This window comes from Rhinolophus hipposideros (assembly GCF_964194185.1).
Source record: "Rhinolophus hipposideros genome assembly, chromosome: 1".
Taxonomy (NCBI): domain Eukaryota; kingdom Metazoa; phylum Chordata; class Mammalia; order Chiroptera; family Rhinolophidae; genus Rhinolophus; species Rhinolophus hipposideros.
In genome coordinates this window covers 13973752-13993994 of record NC_138047.1, presented here as the reverse complement: position 1 = coordinate 13993994, position 20243 = coordinate 13973752, and the positions used below count along the sequence as shown (strand labels likewise).

Genomic DNA, 20243 nt, shown 5'->3' with positions numbered 1-20243 from the left:
GAAATCCCAGACTTGCCTGAGGATCTGATTCTGTCTCTGTGCATATTGTACATGTAAATATCTAAAATGTAAATGTAATTTAAGAATCACATTTTTCTAATGGCAATCAACTGTTATTTATCTATTTATTATGCTATCAAGTTAATGAAATAGATGATCTCTTTTTAAATATATAATTTATATAATTTATCCTGATTTTCTAAAAATATGCAATAGCCTATGATTTCCCCCAGCACCTTTGGCAGAACTTTGCATTGTTGGAAGAACTCTGGCCCGAAAACTTCATAATTTATTGTCAGATGTGGTTTATTTCTAAGCGATGTTAATAAATGTTATTTACACATTTTTCTGAAAGTTGTTTAATACATGATGGGGGTAGTAGCTGTATCTCTAAAAAGAATTAACCCACTCTGTAAAAGGTAACTAGACCAGAGACTCAAAACGCAGCTGTCTAGTAAGAAACCACATTTTAATAAGATTTAGCGTAAAAGGAGGGCGTTGGAGCTTGAGGGATGTCCAACTCTATTCCCAGTGCTCAGCTCTCTTAAGAGCAACCTTCATCTGCATCGCCTGCCCTAAATAGTGACTTGCCTGTATTTTTATCCTAGCTTCAAACACCCTATGCGGCAAGTAGGTCGTGCTGTATTTAGTATTGCCATTTTTCGGAGAGGAAAAGCTGAGGCTCCGAGACGATGTTTGCCTTACCCAATGTCACCGACCCTGCCTAATCATAGTGTGCGAAGTGAATGCTCTGTGTGCGGTGGGGAACTGGAGGCTAGTTTCCGGCATGGCCTAGGGAAGGGATCTTTCTGCTTTCGTGGGCTGTAGAGAAAGGGTTGCTCTTGAGCTGCCCTGTGGCCTTCTGCAGCATCAGGTACATGGAACTCGGACGCAACCTCTTAAAGGAGATGGGGCAGGGGACGGTGGGTGCTGAGACCGGAAGACCCCTCGGATGCCTCCCAATAAAATCCAGGGTATTTTAGGTAAGATGAGAAGGACCCTGTCCTCTCCTTCAGCCACTTCTGCAAAGGCTTCTTTTTAAAACTGATTGCATTTTGCCTCCGACAGAATCTCGTCTTCCCTGGCAAGCCGACTGGGGAGAAGGCCAGCCTCGAGCGGAGGGCGCAGGTTCGCCCCCTAGCGACCGGGAGAAACTCGAGGGCGCGGCCGGGGTAGCTCGGCCGGAAGCCCTGGAAACCCCGTCTGCCGCGACTCTCCTCCGCTACCACGCTTTCCCTGCACTCCCGGCGTCTTCCGCTGTCGGTCGGACCTCCGGCTTGCGGCGGCTGAGCCGGGACCCGCGCGCGCTCTGACCCCGCGGGCGTGAAGGGAAGGCGCGGAACGGGGTCGCGCGCGGGAGGCGCGCGCCTTCCCGCGGACCCGCCGCCCCCGCACGACGCAGGCCCAGGCCCGGCGAGGCGCTACTCGCCCCTGGCCCCGGCCTAGTCCTGCAACGTACAATCAGGAACTCCCCGGTACCCGTGGCCCTGCTGAAGGACACTATGTCGGCAGCATGCTAATTGCTTTAACCTAGTTTCAGACCCACCGAGGGGTTCCCCGCGCACCGCGGGTGCCATGGATGTCGTCCAAGAGCAATTAAAGCAAGGCCGCAAGCCCGACCCCGCAGCGCGGCCCGGCCAGACACGCGGAGATTCTGGGTCGCGAAGCGCCGAGGAGGCCCTTTGCCGTGGTCCCTCTTACCCCTTTCAGCCTTCGCGGCCTTCCCCTAAAAGATGGAGATTTCACACTGGAGAGAATTTGGGAATGAGAAAAAATAATTCGATTTTGACCTGTATTAGGGCCTCATTAAACACGAAAGTTGCTTTTGCACAAATGCTTCTATCAGGCATGTAATCTCATTACACTCATTAGAAAGTCAAATGTTAGGCAGACTTCTAATTATAAGTTATGTAAGTATTGTACCATTTCCTTGGGCTGTGTAGACCTACGTTTCAATTGGATTGGGTAATGTGGCACTGGGCAGTTAAAACACTACAATCATTGTGATGTGGCACCTTTTATTTTGTGTGCCACTTTTTTTGTGATTCAATGCTTCAACATATCCTTTAGTGCGGTGCAGATGAAGCGGAAGAGCAGGGCTGAGCCTGTAAAACACCAGGGTCTCTATCTTGTCACTCTTCTGTCCTGACTTGGCAAGTCCCTTTAAACACAACCTTCAAAGAGACTGACAGCTTCTTTTTATTTACTCATAATCTATTCATTCTAGTGTAGCAATTCTTTAAAAAATGCGGCAGTAAAAGCAGAACAAACGTATCATTTCAGAGTCTCCTTTGGCGTCAGACAGGCCTGAGCTGCGCTGGGTGCTCCTTGTGGCAGCGCCAGGCTGGAAAGCTTCTTGCCTGGGGCATCTATGGCCAATAAATACAGCAGCCTGGCACTGGAAGGACCAGTGTAAGGGCAGTTTGCGTGACTGGTTGATTCAGAGTTCTTCTAAGTTGACACTTTTCTTCCAACTTAAAAACAATGCGTATGAAAATAATTGACATTTATCAATTATCCTGGATGACTATGGAGGCCCTTTGCTCAGCCTTCCTTTTCTGAACACTTGTCAGTCCCTGTGCTGAAACCCAGCCTGGGACCGCCAGGGCAAAGAGTGTAGTCCTCCCTGGCTGCCCTTGTCCATTTAGCATAATAAAGAAGCTGCAAACCCAGAACAGGGTGCATTTATAAACTCTACTGGTGAGCTGGCTAAAATCATTTCCCCAGTGGTCTGGCCTCCACTGATAGTGGTTAGAGAAAGGAAGGAAATACTGGGGAGGGTTTCATAAAGATTTCTGAGGAGAGAGTTTGGGTGGCGTGCACTACCTTTCCCCCACACCTTACCATCTTCCACTAAATACACCTCAACTTCAGCCCAGCTGGCTGGTCTCCATCCCAGGTTGCTCTGCCATTCTGCCTTGATGTCAGAGTGCCAATGACTCTACTTAATAAAAGCCCCTTCTACCCATCCCTCTCTCTCCCCTATATTTCTGGTGGGCATTAGGGTCAGGGTCCTCTCATCGCTGCCTTGTAAGATATTACACATCATGAAAAGGTGGTTTTCTATTTTCAGAGGCTGGGCACCTGAGGCACCATACCTCTTCCCTTTGTTTTTCATTAGGGAATTCACAGGAGGTGAAAGTAAGAGGGGGTGGGGCGGCTCCTGAAGGGGGAGGAGAAGGGAGGTAAGAGGAGGAAAGGAGAACCACATCCCCATCCTGGGCTGGGTGGCCTCTGGGATGGAGCCCCCTTGTGGACCCTTTTCCTTCCCAAGAAGGCGACACTATGGATTAATTAAAAGCCCTCATAAAAAGTGGAATCCTGGAGCCTAGAGGTCTTGTATGGCAGAAAAAGTAGGTGGGAAAGAGATTGAGTCCCCCACCCCAGGCTGGGAGCGCAGCGCATAAAGAGCCTTGTTGGAACCCCTGTGAAATTGGTTGTGGGGGATTCCCAGTACTGCTCATCTGCCAGTACCAGGATTAACACCCTTCCATGGAAAGGGTGTGAAGCCTCTTAAATCCATAAACTCATCCCATTTTCATTAATGGGCCTTTGCGCTAGCACCGAGTACCAGCTGCGAGGTTGAACAAACACCAGTTGAGCACTCCCTGGCGAACCTCCCTCGCTCCCTCGCCCTCCCCTCTCACTGCCTTTCCTAAGCCTTCTGCAGCCTGTGGGAATGGCCCTAAATAATTCCACAACCAATTGCGTTTTTGAGATCTGGAACCACTGGTAGGAAGCGATTCCCACGACAGGATGTGGGGTCTGGCCAACAGGTGTTCGGATTTGGCCCAGGGAGATGGGGAAACCCAGGGAGGGAGACAGGCCTGCCAGAAAGCAGGCTGCTGAGGGCCTCCCGGCTTTACAGGCCGTGGAAGCCGCAGACAATCGAAATGATATCTTTATTGCTAGGTTCATGTCCTGGGCTATAACATATCAATCCCTGTCGTGGTTCTCTAGGATGCACCTGGTATTTCAAACTTGTTCTTTTTGTGCTTCTGGGTCCTGGGCTGCAGCTGCCTACAACAAGCAAAGAGAGAGGCCCTTACAATGTCTCCAAGACGTGTTGGCATGGTTTGCCTGTCTTTAATGTACCATTAACTATTGTCTTTACACAATATGGGAACTGTAAAGCATGACATGTGTTATAATAAAACACATTTTCAATGATACACTTGGACTTGAGTCTGGGGTGCTGCAAACAAACAGGCCCAAATCTTGTTTTGTCTCCCTTGCTAAGCCTACTGGCAATTAAACTTAAGACCACTGTCTCCCCCCCTCCTGATCAGCCAATTAAATTTTATGTCTCCTAATTTTTCACATAGAAAAAAGTCTCCGTGCTGGCCCCTAAAGACATTGATTTTCTTGCTATCACCTGGCGCTCAGACCTTAGTTCCATTTATCAAGAAGGGAAACGTCAGGCATTACATAAAGTGACTCTGTTACCATAAGGCTCTCACCATCCTGGCCTATTGTTTTCCCTTGTTAATAACTCATTACCAGGATTTAACAAATCAACCATTACATATGTTTTGTGTCTCCATATTTTGATCCGTACGATTAAGCAGATGTTACGATTGAAAATTGAAAAGTCCAAGGCTACTCTAGTCTGAAAGAAAGAGGGCAGCCTCAAACAACGAGCTAACAATGAGATTCAGAAGATCTTCAGAAAAACATTTACCACCAATAAACAGACTCCAACCTGCTCCATTTCAACCATTGTGCGCTTTGGGGGAATAATTAAGTTTAATAGGAATAGGTCTGGAGGGTTTTCAATGCCAAGACCACAGGTGCGGGGTGGCATGATGAATGATTTGCCTGATTTTTGCCAAGCTCAAGGGCTCTTCTCTTGGACTTTCAAGCAGATAGAAAATATTGTCATTTCTTTTAATTCACAGCATTACTTTCAAGCCGAACAAAGGCCGGGGCCGGGGGGAGGCGGGGGCAGGGCTCGGCTGTAATGCAGCGCCTCGGAGGCGGAGGTGCAGCAGACGAGGCTGAGCCGGCGGTGGAGCGCGCTGCTGCGTTTGTGCGCAAGTGACTCTCCTGTGCCACACACAAAAGGCCTCCTTCTCCCCACCTTCTGCCGCCTTTCAGCCCTCGGGCCCCCGCCGAGCCGTCTCCCGGGACTCCGGGGGGCTCCTGGCCGCATCCTCAGTGCAGCCTGACCTTTGGGACGTCCGCCGCTGCTAAGACAAACCTCGCCAAACTTTCCCCAAATCGGCGGGCTGGGGAGGGACCCCGGCCGGAGGCGCGCATGCGCCCCGCCCGATGCACCACGTTCCCAGGGTTCGGAAGAGCCGGGGTGGAGTCGGATGAGTATCCCCGGAGGCCCGCCTCACCCCTGCTCCCAGGGCAGTCGGGGCTCGGGTGCTGTCTGTCTTCCCTGGAAGTGGCTGCCGGGCGCCGGGCTCTCCGAGTTCTGCTATCTTTGCGCATGGAAGTCTCCAAGAGGGGCTCCTGGAAGCGGCGATCAGAGAGAGGGGAGAACGGTCTGAACAAGGGCAGGAGATGAGACGCAAGGCTTCCTTTGGGGAGGCCTGGGGCAACTAAGCCCTCTGGTCGGGCGGGAAGCCCTCGGACGGCCGCCTACAGAGGGCCCCATGGCCCAGGGCGCAGGCTATGGAGAGCTGTTTTTGCCTCTGGGCCGAGGTGCCCAGCGCTAGCAGCGGCAGTGGCCGGGGCACCGGTTTCCAGCCCGTCCCTACTTTCGGGCCACTGGGGAATCTACCCTTGTTTCTCTGGGATGTCTTGGCGCTTGGCTGATCCCCGCAGCTTCGCGCCAATCCCTTCTCTGGGCCGTCGGCACCTGTTCCAAACAACCTGTTGCGCTGACTTCGCTTTGGAGAGGCGCGGGCGCTCTGCTTGCTGGTGGCGGGCTGTATGGAGGCCCCCAGGCGCCAGGAAAGACTTTAGGGTCCCCATACTAGTGAGAGGCACTTTTTCCCGCTTCCTGTGGCACGCAGTGTGCTTCACCCCTACCTGTGTCCCGGGAACCCACGACATCCTGGGCACTCCTGCATTTTGCCTAAATCTGAAGACTTCTCATGGAACTCTTCGCAATTTGGGTGGACGGATTAGACAAAGACCGGGATTAGAGGCACCACGGCTGAATTAAATCCTCTTTTCTCCTTCTCATGCCCCCTCCCCCCAGCAGCCCGATAGGAATCTTTAGTCCCCCCACCCCCACTCCTAAGTGCTCCTAGAGGAAGCTTGTTACTTTTACACTCCTGTATTAGAGGAACTGGCACTGGGGCATTATCACTTTTAAAGTGCTTGTTTTCTGAATTATTTCTGGTTTTACCATTTCTATTGAGCCATTGCACAGGATCCCCTTTAGCTCCTTTTGTGTTTGGACCGCTGAGCATCCCCAGACAGCTAGGTAGTCACCTATCTTTGGATGCAAGTCTTTGGCACTGGATTGGTGATGCGGCTAGCTGCTGGAAGTTTCCAGAGGGAGTTTTATTGTGAAATCCAGTTGGCAAAGCGTTGTGAGATGGATAACAACAGTGTGTTGGTATTAGGATTTAAAAAAAAGAGATATGGACTTGCACTGGGACGACTCAAAACAAAAATTGTCTCCTGACGTTGGTCAGTGACAGGCTAAACACAAAGAAAATTTTAAAAGACCCACTTCTAAATGAAGGACGCCTGGTTGCAACCCCACACCTAACACTGGTAAAATTAAACCTAACACTGCATAAAATTAAATATTAGGGTTCAAAAATTCGCATTTGTGGTAATAGCAAATGTGTGATGCCTCTAAGCAATTATTTGGAAGTTTTACTTACTCTTGAGAACATACTTGACGCCTCATTTCTTTGATGGCTGCTCAATAGACACCCTGAGACGCTAGCTGAGCTGCCCCCCTCCCCAGCTTTCCTCTTGCGTGCAGCGCTTTCATCCAAGGCCTGAATTGTGTTGTCAAAGTTTAGTAGACGAAAGAGGAGGGGGCATGAGAACAAGGAGGGGGTCTTGAAAAGTCTTGGAAATCGGTATATTTTGCAGGTGTAGAGTGTGCCTAATAACCATGGCTAGGGCGCGCTCCCCAATGGCGAGGGTATGACAGGGACAGCTGGCTAAGTTTTCAATGTGAAAACACCCCCTCGGTGGACCAAACACAACGACACTGACCTTTCTGCGGGGGGAACCGAGATGTGCCTTTGACTGAATTAGCCATAAAGACGTCTTGCTATGACTTTTGTTCCCCACGAAAGCAAAGAAATATTGCGTTTAATATGAGAGGTACTGTTCACAGCTTTTCCGTGCCCCTTAAGAAATATTACAGTGCTGATTTACTGGCCCTCTTCTACTGAGTTGGCCCCCAGGCCGGGGGTGGCGGGGTGGGGATGGGGCGGCAAGGACAGAGAAGGCGGCAGAGGCAGCACGCTAAATTGCCTGTTTCCAAAGTTCTCTCTTTGCAGCAGCAAATTTATCAATCTTTTCATCTGACAATACTTTGAAATATATCATTGTCATCCAGAGTTGTTTGATAGATTATCTGCAGGCACACAGACTTTTCCAAGGTCAAGTTGAAGATTCTTGTTTGCTGTTTAACTGGGTTATTTAAAAACTCAGAACAATGCCTGACTGTTAAATTTTCACTTGTTCTCATGGGGCATTTGAAAGCAAGTTTTGCTGTGGACCGGGTGTGGAGACATTTCATCCTCTTGAGCTTCTATATTCAGCAACCTGAGATGGGTAATGAAATCCACAGGAGAAGAAATGAGATTTAATCTTAGCACTTGCAGATGCCAAGGAGATTAAGCCATCTTTCACATCTCCTCAAAGTGTGTACTAATTTTTCTCTGCATGTCGCGAGCTGGTTATAGCCACATGCATCTCATTCAATTTTCTGCTTTTATTCCAGTGGGAAGCTGCAGATACTCCCCTAAATTAGAAGTACAAAAAAATTGTGGCCACTCTTGTCTTTGTCAACACATAACCTGTTGCTCTAAGGACACTTTAAAATAAGGTCAGCCTCTAAATTGTCATGTTTTCTGGACATATTTATTTATGTTTTTAATGGAAAGTCTAGCTTCATAGTTTCCTCTATATCTTCGATGATTGATTTTTTTTTATTCAGCCAACTTTTATTTACCTTGCAAAAATGTTCTGGACCAATGTGATAAATTACAAATATGCAAATTCCTTTGAATGGTGTTGTAAGTGTGTCTAGCTAGAGCTGAATAACTCCTTGCAAGTCAGTCTGTGCGTGCTCAGGACCCCAGGGAGCTGATCAAAGCACCCATTCTCTTTCATCCCCGGTATTCTCCTCCAAACTATTTCGATACAATATGTTTCCATGATGCACTTAATGTGCTAGGGACATAGAACTCATTACAACCTAGCTAGTTCTGCCGACCTCTTTGTTCAGAGGCAGAAAGTCAAAGAAAAAAGGAAAAGCACTGCCAGTTGCCAGCTTTCTGAAATGCTAAAGCATGCGTCATTTTTCACCAGGTCTCGTCTTGATATCCTCAAAAGACAAACTATGAAACCGGCCTCAGCCCTTTCTGGCATTAATTACACTGCTGTCCAGCCGATCTGTTTTTCCTATTATATGCATTTCTCAGCAGGGAATTTTTTTTTGCAAGAGTAATGCAGCTGCAAGTTAAACTATGAATGCATTTTTATCACTATGGAAAAAATAAGTGAAAGGCTGCAAAACATACAACTAAACTTTTTAATGGCTTCTGCTAGACAATAGTTTTAGGGTGGGACATGGGAGATTTTTGCAACTTCTCTAAACCTGAAATTCAGTAAGGGCCTCAGGCGGTTCCAATGCGCCCTCAGTGTTTTGTGGAGACACTCCCTGTGCCATTTGAAATTCTGCTTTTGGTATCCAGAGAAATCTTGAAGGTGAAACCTTTCAAGATTTGTGTGAAATTTTTGAAATGAAACCGTCTGTCCTGCACCCAACCAAAAGCCTGCTTCCAAGAATTTCCGTCCAGGATAACAGCACAGAGAATATAAATTCTATTTCATTTCTTTCGTTTCTTGTAGGGTTGATTGGTTGGTGGAAATGGCTGGCAGCCAGTTCTGGGAAAGATTCCAGACCTGACTCCGATTAACCCTCTCTGGTGAAACTCTGCTGGAAACCAACTCACCAGCAATTGCCATTAATCTACTTACTAATTAAGCCAATTCATTTCTAAAGGAGAAAAATTCCTTTCTTTAGCCAAACTGATGGGAGGAAATTTGAAAGAAGCGCCAAACTGTGTAACTGTAATTCAGCCAAGGACTGCTAAAACAAGGTGTTGATATATAGCAGCAGATTTAAAACAAGTTTCTAGGGCAACACTCCTTTAGAGACGGTGGCATATAGTGCATAGTAGATGAAGCTCGAATAATGCTCCAGGGCGCCATGCCACCCCTATGTACTTGCGTTGAAAATAACAGGTCTCTCTCCAATTAAATCCGTGCCTTTTACGCGCAAATAAATCGCCTCCCCAGCTTTCTTTTGCACCAAAGTATAACAGCTTTATGTGACAGCTACCACAAATATATTTCTTGAGACTTAATAAATAACTTTAGAAATCTGTAATCCAGGGCTACGATTCTGAAACTGGGCTACAGACAGGGCCTAACTCGTAGTTAGGGGGACATGACCAAGTTGAACATTACGCACAGCAGAAAGCAAACCGGCCTTTCAAGTAAATGGTACCTGACATTCCGGAAAGAACAGATACCTGAATCTTGATCTTGAAATTTACCGGGAAGCAAAACTCCAAAGGGTTTCTCCACTTACTAAAGAATTCTATACGGCTTATAAGGTAAGGCTAGGGGCCCCATGTCACGTAAGGTAAGAGTGGACTTCTCTTAGAGAAAATTTTAAATCCCCTTTCAGACTTACAGCTCGCCCTCTTGGGGACTACTGGAAAGGCGAGCAAATTAGTTTGACTTGTGTTATAGGGAGACAGAATGAATTCGAGAGTTCCTTGCCTCAAAATACTTTTAATGGAAGTTCCTTCCTTCCCACCCTAAGACTCCGGGGAACTCCTCTGAGCCCAGCAAGCACCCGAATAGATTTGGCAGCCCTTGGGGTCTGAGAGCCCCGCGCACCCAGCACCTGCGAGCTGTTTCCTTAAGGGCTTGGAAAGGTGCGCACAGCCGAAGCACATTGCGTCCTCTTCCACTGCGGTGCTTATCAGTTATTTTGGAAACGCCTTGGAGATAATATGTATCATTTGCCAGGGAGGCAGGCCTTACGCCAAGATGGTGAGAACCCTCTTTCTGTGGTCCTGCGCGGCGCAGCCCAGGGGTCCGGCCCGTTACTCAGTAGCATCCCTATGGTTCACGGAGCTGTGGTGGGTTATGGATAACTTCTTCAAAGGCCCTTCTTGTTTCAGAATTCTTGACAACCTCACTAAAAAATGAGGAAATGTGAAATTTGTTTTACTTACTATACAGAAACCACTGCCTGCCCACTCCGCCCCCATAGCTCTGTGCAGCACTGTTAGTGGGTCCTCCCAGGTCCAGCTCCAGCTGTGGGGGGGTGGGAGGGGCTCTTCAGTAACCTGGAGGAGAGGTGTGTGTAGGGGCAAGTGTTCAAATCCACCTCAACTTTCAAAATAGTATGTGTCAGTTCAGTTTTCCTCTGAGACAGTTTTCCAGCTGCCCCAGACTGTAGAAATAGTCTTAGGTGCCTTTGACCCAGGCCAGTGAATGCCCTTCTGCTTAGAGTTCCTTTCCTCCAATCAGGAGACACTGTAAGAGATTTTCTGCAAAAAGGGAGGAGTTGTCTTGTGTTGGGGTACAGGGATCTAAGATTTAAATTTCCATTTTTGTATTCATTCTTCTCTTCAAAGGGAGATATAAAATTATGAATTGAGAAGGAAAGAAAACCAGATTGGCAGGGGTTCTGAAGTTGGGCGATGGGGAAGTTTTGCCCTCCCCGCCCCCACAGGCGGGGCTCTCTGCTCTGTAGGGAGGGATATTTACCTGGTGTGTAAATTGTGAGGAAAGCGTTGGGGGTCTGAAACAGGAAAGCCACAACATGGGATGTGATGTTCCAGCTTTGAAGGGGAACAAAGGCCCTGGGCTAATCCCAGTGAAAGCCAGAGGCGTGGAGAAGGCAACAAAGAATTGCAGCCTGCGGTCACCGGTAGATGTCAATGTGGACACTTACAGCTTGGGCAGTGGGAGAGGGGAACACAGAGCCAGGCTGTCATTCCAAGGCTTAACATGAACAAAGATAAAAACGTGACAACCTCGGCTTTCAATGGTTGGGAGGTTCAAAGTGGAAGGCTAGGGAGCCTATCTGGGTCAAGTGTCTTCTGAAGTAAGGCCTTTCTTTTTCCAGTCAAGGATCAACCAGGGAAGTTCTGAGAGCCTTTTCTCAGGTAACTTTTCTTACAAAAAGAAGAATTCTTCAAAATGATGTCCAGCTCCACCCACTGCCTATGGTGAAGAAGATATGGACCTTTGGAGATTCCTGTACAATGTATAAAGGGCCTTGTTTTCTGCACCCCAGAGACCCAAGTGGCTGCATTAAGCTTTTATGAACTTGAACAGCCTACCTCAACTTTTTGGATAAAGTTCATGTATTATTTATACATTAAATGAAAATGAAATAACCTTTCCCTTTTATGAAACTGTGGGTACCATAATTTAGAAAGTATTCCTCTGACAAAGAACTTTCAGTAGTAACCTATTGAAGGAATAGTGGAAACCTGGGTAGAGTTTCCATTACGTCTGTGATTTCAGACTTACTATTAGAAATCAGCAGACAAGGTGTATACTAACAAATGAAAGTCCTTTGTAATCTGAGAAAGATAATTAGGAATCTTCTGTTAATGCAACTGATTAGCAAAGACTATCTTACAGAATTAATAAATGGGAATGATAACAAATTATGTGTATCCTAAGAACTCAGACACGCTGTATTCCTTAAATTCTGTAATTAAAGCCAACATACAAGTTACAAAATCATAATGTAATGAAACTCTGGTTTTCCTTAGTTGAAATAAGTCTCCTAAATAATTTTTTTTAAAAAAAAGATGTAAATATCCTTAAAAGACTAATGACATTTCACAGGTAATGCAATTTAGAAAGAAACACTTCCAGGTTTTCTTTTCCAACAATGTGCATTTTTGTAAACTGCTATAAATTGCAATTCAAAAGCACTGATCTCGCCATCCCCAATCATTTTTTATACTGATCAAATGAATGCAGATACTCCCATTTGGGAGGGGCGACATGACATTTCACTTGGCAGTTCTAAACAGGTCACAGACCTTTCACAGACCCTAAGGCAGTGGGAGGGAGCTCTTTACTAAACCGTGTAACCAAATCAAACCAATGGTTACCCCTTTTCAAAACCATTGGAATGGTTTGCACAATGCTATTCACATAGCAGCACAGAAACTGAAAGGATGGTCATCCAATGGAAATTTCTTTCCTTTTGTTTAAACTTGCAGAGCTCAAAAAGTAATACTTGAAGGAAAAAAATTACATTTGTTATGATAAAAATCATTAACAATAAACGTGTTTTTATTGGCACCACATGGCATAGCTGTAGCCATCCATTGGTATGTATATATATGCACACGTATGTATGCATATGTTCGTCTATTTATTGGAGATGTTGCTTTGTTCGAAACCTTATGCACAAAGACACAACATGGCTGCCCTGGAGATGACCTATTGCTTTCAAGTTGCTTGAACACATCAGAATTTCCATTGTTAAGGTTGATTAATTGAAACTGATAAGTTACCATGAATAAAGATTGTTTTTCTGTTTAATGTGGTGGGCCTGATTTGGTAAATGCCTCATTCATGTAGCTTTGCAGTGCAGCATATGGGCAAGAGTCATTCAGTATCACAAACATATACAATTTATTATGCTTGTATGGGCACAACCAAAAGGCCTTTCTATTTTAATGACAAAGTTTCAATGAAAAATTCCATTTAAAGAGTCACTAGTAGTACATGAAGTGTGATTTTGTAATTTATTCTTAGAGTTTCTATCTCTGTGTTCCTATGAATAATTTAAAAGATATAATATTTAAATACAGTAAGGAAAGGTGCATATATCCAAATCATACCTTAGCATTAGGGATGCAGCAGACTTTGTCTTAAATGTTAGCAGATGTAGGAAGAGAAAGCACTTTATTATCTGATGTTACCTTGCGTGTGTGCCATACTGTTGATAAAGTTACCACAATGATAGTTTACACTGCCCAATTTACAAAGAAAAGTAATGGAGATTGGTGAATAACATGTCAACTTCCTGACACCTTTTTTCCCCTTTAATTAATTAAACCAGAAGATAATATTTAAAAATAATTTAGGGACTATCACATGAAAACACAGTGGATTTATTAATTTTTCCATAATTTAATCATGTTTAGGTTCTTTTACCTGAAAACTGATGTCGCTTTTTAAAGATTGCACTACATAAAAACTGTCATGAATATTTACCAAGAAAGGTAAATGTTCATAATTTTTCATAATGATGTACAGAATTTTTTTTCCTATTTTATTTAAGCTGTTCATGTAATCATCAGAATAGTAATAACAACAAAAAATGAAAGACATGCTAATGAGGTAAAGAAATGACTGTATCAAACCATCAAAGAGATAGTTACCATATTCAGCCTTTAATGTCGTATCAAATAAATTCTCTGGTCATTCATGTCCATGAAACAGTTCAAGTTCACCCAACATTTCTCAATTAAATTAGATGGGTAATCTCAGTTCAGCTCTTCTGGAGAGTAATAAACCACATTGGTCACAGCTGACCACAGCTAGTATGTGTTTCATAAAGGACTGGATGTCCATTGGAAAGCTAATCAGTGCACCGTCACTTGTAAAATTCCCTCCTGCATTTTGAAGTGATAATCTGTATCTAATTTTTAAAGAAAAATTTACTCTCCTTTCACTCTTCTGAGGCCAATTTCTTTTCTGGACCTGAATAGAGATCATTGGTGAAACAGTACCAAATAGCTTTGGTATGTGTATAACAAAAACCCACCTCTTTGTAAAACATAACAAATTATGCAATGTTCACAGATGCGTTTCACATTGTGCCTTTTGTGAGAAAATGCAGGCGCAACTCTATTCCCCATCCCCATCTTAATGAAAGACTGGGTTCCCAATGCAATCTGTTTTAATTCTAGGGAAAAATAAATCTACTTAATATGGAAGCTTCAGATAGTTATTTTTAAAAGGAATTTCATTTGGACTTCTAGTGTATGTAACTTTCACAAGTATGAATTTGAAGTTACAGCAGCTATACAATCCTATAAGCAAGCAAAAAACTTGCATCCTAAGGATAAAATGTTAACTGCTCCTATAACCCACCTTTGACTTGGGATATTTTGCAGAAATGCTATTTTTACTTAATTTCATGCTTGATATTTATAGGTTACCAAAGAAATACAGTAATTTTTCAATGATCATTTTAAAAATGTACACACTGGAAACACATTTTAAATTTTGTTTCTATATTTTGATTTTTGATTATTCTCTCCTCCCTACCCCCGCACCAAGTTTTATTGAGCTATAACTGACAAATAGCACTGTGTAAATTTAAGGGGTACAGCATAATGACTTGACTTAAATATATTGTGACATGATTACCCCAATAAATTTAGTTAACATCCATATCATATAGATACAAATTTAAAAAAACAACAATTTTTTCCTTGTGATGAGAACTCAGTATCTACTCTCCTAACATCTTCAAATATATAGCAGTCTTAACTATTGTCATCGTAGTGTACATTACATTACATTATTTATTTTATAACTGGAAATTTGTACCTTTGACCACCTTCATCCAGTTCCCCCAACCTCAGAGGGAAGAGGCTTCTAACAGACAACCTTGGGTAATGAGGTAGCAATTTCTGCAGCAATGGTGAAGAATGCAAAGAGGCCTTCTGAGGCCCACCTTACCTGGTGGGACCTCTGGTATATCTTGGTATTAGTTTCACTGAATGTGATAGTCTTCGAATGTCAGTCTTAGAATATAAATTCTAAGCACTGAGAAGACTCTCTGCATCCTCAGTGTCTAGCCCAGGGATTTGCTTCTAGTAGGTGTTCATAAAGTCCTTGGAATGAATGAATGGATGGATGGATTAATAAGGAGAAGGTGAAACCTAAAAGATTATGTAGTATGTCCCCCATGGTATCCACAGCCTTCCCCTCCCACAGTGACTCTGGTCTTGGTCATGAGACTTGGTTTGGCTAGTGCAACAGGAGCACATGTGGTGCCAGCAGATACTTGGACATTTCTTATGCATTGGAGCTTGCTCTCTTTTTCTGCAAAACCTGAGACCACTGTGAAAGCAGGACTGCGTTAGCCTGCTCCGAGATGAGAACTACAAGATCTGATTATCTCTGCCACCCCAGCAGACAGCCAGCCTGAAGCCACTGGTGGCCAGCTAACCACAGAATATGAATGAGACCAGCAGGACCAGGCAGAAGACCCACCTTGGTGAAGACTTGTAGAAAGGCAGAGAAGCATGGAATAGCATGAAATAGCAGGGAACAGCAAGTCATTTTTTTACGACTAGATTAGAGAACTCATGTAGGAGAGAGGCTAAACTGAAGAACTTGATTTTATACTGAAAACCATAGATACCTATTGAAGAATTAAACGGGAATAACAAAGTGTATAAAGTTGAACCAAAGAATGAAATCCTTAGTGACCCCAACACTTAATACTCAGAGCAGGGTCAGAATTGAATAACCAGGAGAGACTGAGAAAGATGCTCTGAGAAGTAGGAGAACTAGAATAGGCTGGTGTCTTGGAAGTCAACAGAAGAGCACTTCAAGAATTAAGGAAAGCTCATTAGTAACAAAATGAAAGGCTGAGGTCAAGTGAGAGAAGGACTAGAAACTGTATTTGGCATTTGAAGGATTCTGATGACTTAGGGAATAGCAGTATCAGCAAGATGTGAAGCCAGAAGGCAAGTGGAGTAACCTGGAGCCAGAGAAGGGAGAAAGCAGGTTCCAGTTGCTCTCTGCAGGGCTAACACAAAAGGTAAGGAGGACCACAGGGCACTTACTTGAAGAGGAAGGGAAGAAAGAGTAAGAAAAGGAGGCGTGGATGTGTTTATAGGAAAAGGAAACTGGGCAGGATGGGCCTCATTAGTCTGAGAACAAAGAGGTTTGCTATGAGGTAAGAACCTAAGTTCCTAAGAACCTAAATTATGAGTCTCAGTGGAGTGAACTTCAGATTCAGTTTTATTTAACACTTTTTGACCACTTACTAACTGCCAGGGAAGTGGCAGGCATATCTATACACAGGCCTTATCATGTTTGATTCTTTAATAGTGCAATGTATTTTGAAGCTTAGCAGAAGTAGTTTTCTAATCAATCAACAGGAAATGGCTCCTGTATGGTGGGAAGTAAGTGGTAGAACTCCTTACCTTAAGATGTAATGCAAACTGGAAACATAAGGTCACTGAACTCATTTGGGCCAGTGGCTGTGTCCATTTAATGGGGATGCCATGGAAGCTATTATATTACCATCCTGTAATTTATTAGCTTCCTAGAGCTGCTGTAACAAAGTAACACAAGCTGGATGGCTTAAAATAACACGCACTTGTTCCCTCACAGTTCTGGAGGCTGAAAGTCCCAAATCAAGGTGTTGGCAGGACCATGCTCCCTCTCAGACTCTGGGTAAAATCCTCCCTTGCTTCTTCCTGACTTGTGGTGGTGGCCATAGTCCTTGATGTTCCTTGGGTTGCAGCTGCACCATTCCCATCTCTGTCTCTGTGTCACATAGTGTTCTCCCTGTGTATCTCTGTGTCCTAATTCCCACTTCTTATAAGGACACCAGTAATATTGGAATAGGACCCACTCTAATGAGCTCATTTTAACTTGATTAAATCAATAAAGACCCTATATTACAGATAAGGTCACATTCACAGGAACTGGGGGTTAAGATGTCAACATCACTTTTTGGGGGTAGGAGACACAGTTCAGCACATAACACATCCTTTTCTGGCAATGGTAACTGATTGCGCATTTCACAGACGAAACACCACAGGAGAAGACTTTTACTATGACACAACAGACTTTTAAAATGTTCTTTTAAAAAGTGGCAGATATTTAATGCATGCTTTTGATGCATAAGATAATAACTGTAGCCACAGTTCATAATGTAAAATATTCTTAGAATAGATCATAGATGTAAGTAAGGCTGAAATCAAATGAAAGATCTTTGGTTCAGAAACATGAAGAAAACTGGTGTGAATGCACACAACTTTTTTGGTGCGGGAAGGAGGGAGTTCACAATTTAGTTTACCACATGGACATGATAAATACAGTTTAAGAAGAAAAAATACAAAGACATACTGGGCAAAACAAGATAAATAGTTCTCTGGTAAAGAAATGTAAAGCAATGAACCAGAATATTGGGCATTGAATTGTGTCCCCTAAAAGATGTTGAAGTCCTGGCTCCTGTACCTGTGAATGTGACCTGATTTGGAAATAGGGTCCTTGCAGATGATAAAGTTAAAATGAGGTCATTAAGGTGGGCCGTAATCTAATGTGTCTTTGTCCTCAGAAAAGGGGGAAATTTGTACACAGATACAGATACACACAGAAAGAAGACAATGTGAAGACACGGGGAGAACGTCATCTACAAGCGGAACACTCAAGGCTACCAGAAGCTTGGAGAGAAGCATAGAAACTGATTCTCCCTCACAGCTGTCAGAAGGAAACAACCCTGCCAACACTTTAATTTCGAAGTTCTAGCCTCCAGAGCTGTGAGACAATACATTTCTGTGGTTTAAGTCACCCAGTTTGCTGTACTTTGTTATATTAGTAGCAGCCATAGGAAACTAATACACAGGATGACACCACTAGCCTGTTTGGTTCCAGCTGCAGAAATTTATACTGACTTAAAGCTCCTTTTTTGGTAACAGAGGCTAAATGTGCATCATGTTAGGTAAAGAACAAATTCACTCCTTGAAGTCAGAAGCTTGAATTAAAGGAAATTGAGGTGGTGGGAGGGAACAAAAACAGTTTATAACACAGGGCTGTGGTTTATAGAAAGCTATGGCCTGGGAAGGCTCAAGAGCAAAAACTTACTTTTCACATAGGAACTGAGCCAAGCCACCTGATGGCTTGGGGGCTTCAATACCCTCATGTCACAGCAGAACAAGCTCCCTCAAGCTTATAAGAACTGCTTGCGAATTGAGAGTGAGACTGGAACAAATGGAAGTAGTCACAGAACTATATTCAAGTGGAAAGAAAGAGGGAAAGAAGGAATGAGAAAAAAATAGCCTGTAAACCAATGTTTTGATATAAATAAAATCGTAGGGTGCTCGGAAAGACAACAGCAAGATAAACCATTAGAACATGAATTCACTCCAAATAAATTTCAGTTGATGAAATAATCTGACAAAGATTTTAAAATGTGTGTGTTTAGTATGCTCAAAGAAATATTTGATAGCATCCATTAAAAAAAAATAAGTGATGATACAAAACAGGCCAGAATAAAACAGAACTTGTGACTATGAAAAAAATAACTAAAAATGTCACTAAAAAGAAACATTAAACCATGGGATAAGTTGGGAACAGCTGAAAAAAGACTCAGAAAGTTGAAAGATAGTATTGAGGAATCCACCCATATGCACAATAAAGAAAGAAATATAAAAATTAGAAAATTTCGATTAGAGGCATGGAGAAGAGACAGAGAGATGCTTCAGAAGAAAATAATGTAGAGATGTTGTATAAGCAATATCTGGAAAGATAGCAGCTGAGAAATTTCTAGAAGTAAAGAATGATATGAATCATCAGATGCAAATTATATTCTGAATATTAATAAAGATAAATAAACCATTGAATACATTATAATAAAACTACAGACCATTCAGAATAAAGACTAAACTACTACTACTTTAAAAGCTACCATAAAGAGAACATAAAATGACCACAAATTATTGACAAATTGACAACAGACTTCACATAACCCTGAGCAGAGGCCGAAAGGTAATGATACAACAACAAAATGTGAAGGAAAAAATAACTGCCAACTTAGAATTTCACATCTTACTAAACTAAAAATTAAGACAAACAGAATTTACCATCAATTGACCCTCACTAAACAAATTATCAAAGTAATAATACTTTTTAACATACTTATGTACTAAAACATGCACATATACTTACACATATACACTAAAAAAAAAAAAAGAAACAGAACTTGTTGCATTCAAACCAGCAGAGGGGAAAACACAGGAATACAGAAAATATCAATCTAAAGGAAAGCATGAAAGTAAACAATAGGAAGTAGAGCAAAATATCAGAAAATATGAAAGTAAGATGGTAGAAATAAGTTTAAATTTACCAATAATTGTAATTATTGTAAATAGAATAAATTCATCTGTTAAAAAGTAGATCTTATCAGAGAGCTAAAAAGAAAAAGGTCTAGTTTTAAGTTGCTCAAAAGAGAAAAATCAAATATAGTCATAAAGAGATTGGAAATAAAAGAATGAAAAAGAGATATAGTAATGTGAATATTAATAAAAAAGAAAGCTACTATAGTGTTGTTTATGTAAGACCCAAAAGAATTTAAGGCATCAAGGAATTACTAGAAATAAAGAGGAACAATGGATGCAACAATCCACCAAGAAAAAAATATTATAAGTTAGGATACATTTAATATAGCCTTGAAATATGTAAAAAAAAAATTGACCGTTACTAAGAGACATTGATAAATTCTTAGACATAGTGAGACATTTTTATATTCTTTCAGAAAAATAAGAAATTAAGCATAGATTAGAAACACTAGAAAATACTCAAATTAATAAGATGACCTAATAGATACGGAAATCCACACTCAAAACAAGAGAGAATAAAAATCATTTTCAAGGTCATATGAAGTGCAGAGTACTTAACAAAGGAAATCTGTACAAATTTTCAAGGATCAATGTCTTACAAATCACAATCTCTGACTTAAAAGGAATTAAATTTGAAGTCATTAATTAAAAGTAAAGCAATCTCAACAAAGCATGTGTGAAAGCTCACATGTTACAAAGGCAATCATGAAGTTAATAAAATATTTAGAACTAAGCAACAATTGAAGTATTATATGTCAAAATTTATGGGATGCAACTAAATACTTTTTAGAGTCAAATGCATTTATTAAAATATAGTAAAAATGCAAAGAAATCAGTAAGTTAGAGAAAAAACAGAATTTTTTTTTAAAAAATAGAAGGAAATAATAGAGAAAATACATAAATCAGAAAATGAAAAAACAGTAGAGAAAATTAACAAACAAAAAA

General features: G+C 42.5%; 1 protein-coding gene across 1 annotated transcript in view; it reads right to left on the bottom strand.

Annotated features, from left to right (window-relative positions):
* Positions 1-5549: 5549 nt before the first annotated feature.
* Positions 5550-20243, bottom strand: part of LOC308496070 (uncharacterized protein C10orf67, mitochondrial) — a gene marked incomplete at both ends in the record, with an annotated part of 102315 nt that continues 87621 nt past the window's right edge. Inside the window, one exon of the mRNA XM_081044706.1 lies at positions 5550-5879. Within this exon, the coding sequence (XP_080900832.1) occupies positions 5550-5879 (330 nt within the window). The remainder of the gene's footprint in view (positions 5880-20243) is intronic.